The sequence below is a fragment of the Talpa occidentalis genome, unplaced genomic scaffold, assembly GCF_014898055.3.
Source record: "Talpa occidentalis isolate TD23 unplaced genomic scaffold, MPIMG_talOcc4v2.1 talOcc4.12, whole genome shotgun sequence".
Taxonomy (NCBI): domain Eukaryota; kingdom Metazoa; phylum Chordata; class Mammalia; order Eulipotyphla; family Talpidae; genus Talpa; species Talpa occidentalis.
In genome coordinates, this window is record NW_023601212.1 from 64,400,200 (window position 1) to 64,405,400 (window position 5,201).

The 5,201-nt window shown below is 42.3% G+C and overlaps 1 protein-coding gene across 1 annotated transcript; it reads right to left on the minus strand.

Annotated features, from left to right (window-relative positions):
• Positions 1 to 1,895: 1,895 nt before the first annotated feature.
• Positions 1,896 to 3,776, minus strand: LOC119240084 (glycerol kinase). Its single transcript, XM_037504442.2, has one exon. It carries the CDS (start codon positions 3,734 to 3,736, stop codon positions 2,075 to 2,077), a length of 1,662 nt encoding a protein of 553 aa, XP_037360339.1. The 5' UTR covers positions 3,737 to 3,776; the 3' UTR covers positions 1,896 to 2,074.
• Positions 3,777 to 5,201: the final 1,425 nt, after the last annotated feature.

Below are 5,201 nucleotides of genomic sequence, written 5' to 3' on the forward strand. Positions count from 1 at the left end.
TGTCACTAAAATGGCAGCTGCATGTCTAAAATTCGGCAGATTTAATAATTTAGAAATAGCACAATCAGAACTGCAAATGCAAGCAACCATTAATTCCAAACAAAACAAAACCTTTTATATTAACATATAAAAATTTCCCCATTTTCAGCAGTGATTGACGAAAATAATTGAGGCAATTTTTAATGTGTATTAAACACAAACTAAGATATTTTAAAAATAACTTTAAGAAAGTCATTTTTCATAAAGATATTTTAAAAATGACTAGATTAGGTAAATTTTTATAACATGTCATACTAAATATTTTGAGAAATTCTTGGTTTCATTAGAAGTAATTTCTAATGGTAAATATTTCTTTTCATTTGTAATATGACATTAAACAGAGATAATTCTGTCATACTCAATATTATAATTGCTTATCAGTAGTTGATAATATATTTGAATGAGAAGAGTATTCTTAGCTTTATTCCTAAGAAAGTTTTTTTTCTACTTAGGTTTTTAACCTTTTTTGAAGTTAAAAACGATCCCAAATGTGTCTAAAAGTAGGTCAAGGAAAAATAACTTCATATGGACTAGGGCTTGCAAACAATATTTACTGTAGTATTCCAGGCTTTTCTTTTTTTTTTCCCTAGCATGTATCCAGTGGAAACAATTAAATTAAAAGATAAGGTATAAGTAAAATAGTTGAAGTCACAATAAAGTACATTTTCTATTATTAACATAGAACATTTGATTAAATTTTAAATATTGGCTCTTTAAGAAAAAGTTTCCCTGATAAATAAATAATTATGCATAACCATTGCCCCAAAATGTACACAGCATTTTCCCCCAAATATTTATACACATAGTGGACCACTTAAGACAAGCCCCATTACAACCTAATGAATTCAGTGTGCTCTTAATTTATAAATGGGCTATCTATCCTCAGTAAATAATGCATGGGTGTGTATGTTATGTATACAAAGTAAGAAATATAAAAAGGAGAGATGAAAAGAAAAAGAAGAGCAAGTATTTCTCCCTGTAAGATGCTGACAGAAATTCACCGTAATTAGTGAGATTGTGTAAAATGCACTCAATTTACAAATGGGCTGCCCTCATATATAAAATATATAGGCAGGTGCATTATCCATACAAAGTAAAAAATATAAAAAGGAGAGATGACAAAAAGGAAAAAACATCTTTCCCCATGAGATTCAGACAGCAATTTCAGTGTAGTTAGTGAGACTATGTAAAATGTCTAAAGAATTTCAGTTCTGGCAAGTCCTTTTCCGAAAAATGTCTAGGCTATAGTGTGATGGCACAGTGGGTTGGGCGCCGCGCTGTGAAGCTGTCAGCAGCCTCTGCAGCGCAGGGTTGATTCCCGGATGGCCAGGGAGAAACCCATATGGTGTGGCAGACCTCTCCTGCCTCGCCCGCTGCTCCCCTCAGCGGTGTCTTTGGTCCGTGTGCCTGTTCTGCTCCCTGCTCTGTCTCTGGTGAATCCTCTCACCCTCCCACCCCTCTGTCCTGTACCCCAGTTCTTGTATAAATAAATAAATCTTGAAAAAAAAAAAGAAGTTAGCAGAGATTTACATTTAAACAATCATGAGGATGTCCCTAATGTGCAGAAAAGAGGAATTTGAAGGGGGGGGGGTCTGTTCAAAAGAAACAAACAAAAAGTTGCTCATGATTAGCCAGTTAGTAATAACCCATGAAGTGTATGTAGTGCAGAGAATCAAATCCTGGCCCATCAGCATGTGAATATGTTTGATGAAAGATTCCAATGGACAGGATCCGAATGCTTCCTAGATCTTAGAGAGAACTGGGCCAGAAGTGATAGCAACAGAGGGGTCAGCCTGAAAGGTGGCTGGTCCAATCTTAACTGTTAATGTTAAAAAACACACCAAATGTTTCTATAGCATTCTTTCTCCTGCATTTTCTTTATTTCAAGCCACAGGTCTACTTGGAGGGTCATGCAGCAAGTGGCTTAAAAATAAAATCAGTCTATGAATAGTGTCATCACATTAAAAGACATAATCGCTGAATTCTCTCGTTAGGTAAAAAGCTTGCATCTTTTGAATCCATGAGCTGGTATTACTTATGGGATACCTGAGATGTACCTTGCTCCGATTAACATTACCATGCTACTCACTATAAAAAAGCCCAAGGGCAGACTACAGAAGATACTAGGGTCTCCAGTTTCTGAAGACTGAGTTGTAACCCAACCCATTGACTTTATCACAGCTTTCTTCCATGTAGAATAACGAATTTCACTTTCCTCAGCGTTGATCTGGGGTTCAAACCGTTCCATCGTGACAGCCGACAAATCCTCTGGTTCAAGACTCCAAACGCCAACCCCTTCTGCAGCTCCAGCCGCCATGGCAGCCCCCAGGGCTGTGGTTTCTGACATTGAGGGCTTCACTACTGGGATATACAGAATATCTGCTTGTAGCTGCATGAGAATCTTGTTGATGGTCATTCCTCCGTCTACCTGCAGATGACTGAGTGGGATTCCACAGTCACGGTTCATGGCATCCAAAATCTCTCGGGTTTGGAAACAAACAGCTTCTAATGCAGCGAAAGCAATGTGGCATTTATTGGTAAACTGAGTGAGCCCACAGATGATCCCTCTCGCACTGGGCTCCCAATAAGGTGCATACAACCCTGAAAACGCTGGCACGAAATAGCAGCCGTAAGAGGTTCCTGCTTCTTTAGCAAGTGTTTCAATTTCCTCTGAGGTCTTTATAATTCCAAGATTGTCTCTTAACCAGCGAACAACAGCACCGGCTATGGCTACAGAACCTTCTAGTGCATAATATACTGGTTTGTCTCTGCCAAGTTTGTAAGCCACTGTGGTCAAAAGGCCGTGTTCAGAAAATACACACTTTCGGCCTGTATTACATAGTAAGAAACAGCCTGTTCCGTACGTGTTTTTGGCTTGTCCATCTTGGAAACACATTTGTCCCACCAATGCAGCAGACTGATCCCCCAAACACCCAGATATTGGGACACCTTCCAAGGCTCCAGCTTTCATTAGGCCATAGATCTCAGAAGAACTCCGGACATTTGGAAGAATTTTCATTGGAATTTCAAAAAACTCACAGAGCTCTTTATCCCATTCCAAAGAATGAATGTTGAAAAGCATCGTCCTGCTTGCATTAGTTACATCTGTACAGTGGACACCTCCGTTGGCTCCTCCTGTCAAACACCAGATAAGCCACGAATCAACAGTCCCAAAAAGAGCTCGATCTTCTTCCACAGCCTTTTGAACTTTCCTCACATTGTCAAGCAGCCAACGAAGTTTCACCGCACTGAAGTAAGTGCTAAGTGGAAGGCCTGTCTTGGACTTGACAAAGTTATTATTTCCTGGAATTCTTTTACTGAGAGTCTCAACGGTAGACTGCGTTCTTAGATCAAGCCATACCACAGCGTTGTAGAGCGGTTCTCCGGTCAGCTTGTCCCAGACTACCGTGGTTTCCCTCTGGTTACTAACACCAATAGCTTTTATGTTGGAAATCTCAATATCGAGCTGTCCAAGTTTCTCACAAGTTTTCTCTATACACTCATAGACAGACTGCAGGATTTCCTTAGGATCTTGTTCTACCCATCCTTCTTTTGGAAACTCTTGTTTTATTTCTACTTGATGATGACTAAGTAGTTCGGCTGTTTTTGAATTGAAAACCAAAAAGCGGGTCGAGCAGGTGCCTTGGTCCACTGCCCCCACCAAGGGCGCCAAAACTGCTTTCTTCGTGGCTGCCATGAAACCAGCTTCGAGTGGACAGGGCGGTCTGTCGCGGCCCGTTTCCTGGGCGACGGCGGCGGGCGGGGGGGGGGGGGGGGGGGGGGGGGGGGGGGGGGGAGGGGCGAGCAGCTCGTCTGGAGGGGGAGGGTCTTTGCCCACCCCAGGGCCATTTCTGAGCTTCCAACAGGCGCACGGATTCTCTGCAGTTCAACACCACCAGCTTCACTGTGATTTTTGTTTCAAGGCTAGAGGATGCGGTTGACTTTGGGGATTTCAGAAACCAATGATTTGGCTCCCAAATTATTAAAAAAACGAAGGCTGTGTCAGTTCCCACTGTAAGGCTGCCCACTCCCCAGTCCCTAGCCAACTGCTTCCTCCCCAATCTTTCCCTGGCACAGGAAATGGCTCCATCACTCACAGCAGTGCTAGCCAAATTCTGGTCATTCTTGATGCTTCTGTTTCTTCAACACCCTTCGATCTATAGCAAATCCCTTTAATTTTCAAGGTCCATCTAGAATATACCACTTCTCTCCATTTCTTCCACTACCACTCTAGACAAAGTCATTGTGATTTCTTACTCCTCTTCCTGCTCTACTCTTGCCTACTCTATCTAGCCTGTACTTTCCACAGAAGGCAAATCCTATCATGTCACACTCCCTATTTAAAATCCTCTGGCATAAAAAAAAAAAAAAATCCGCCAGTGTACCACTATACTGAGTAAAGAGGCGATGTCCCAAATTTTTTACTCTGGTGTGCAAGACCTATGTGATCTGGCCTGCCTTCCCTTCTACCGACACCCCTCTCTTTTGACCTTAAAATAAAATTTCATTCTAACTTGCTGGACATCCTGAGAAGAAATAAATGTCTGATTTTTGTTTCTGCCATCTTGCTGGGTGTCCATTGATTCATTTATAAAAAATTAAGCTGGGGGGTGGCATGAGAGCTAGGTTGAATTGCCTCCAATGATCACTTTCAGCAGGTAATCTATGGGGAGGAAGCAATAGGAATTCTTTTTCACTGCTGCCACTTAGGCTAGGACAGCCCTGACTGGCCCAGGAAGGCCAGGTTTTCTACGAATGCGTATCTGAGTACAGACTCTGACATTTGCTGTTCTCTTCTGGAGACAAAGCTAAGGACTTTCCCTTTAGGAACTCCCCCTTTCTGAGAATGGGTAGAGAACAAGAGTGGGGTGAACACTAGCTTATAGAAGAGAGAGTGGGTGAGCACCTGGGGCAATCCTTGGTCTGTAGAAGAGAGGTGTTTGGTATTGGGCTTATAGCAGGCAAAGGCTCAGCATCTGATGTCTGTTGTGCCAACTGACTGTCCTTCCCCCTATCCCAGCACATGTATCCCGCCCTTTCAGGGAGTGCGGCTCCCCCTCCATTTGTTAGGGATTTCACTTAGTGACCAGCCTCCTAGGAGATGAAATCCCCCAGGGAGAAGCTGGGGGTGCCCACAATCCTTCAAGCATTCCAAAACTTTG

What these genes read in the sequence shown, in the direction of transcription:
- LOC119240084 (XM_037504442.2), bottom strand. Translation starts at nt 3,736, where the DNA reads ATGGCAGCCACGAAGAAAGCAGTTTTGGCGCCCTTGGTGGGGGCAGTG.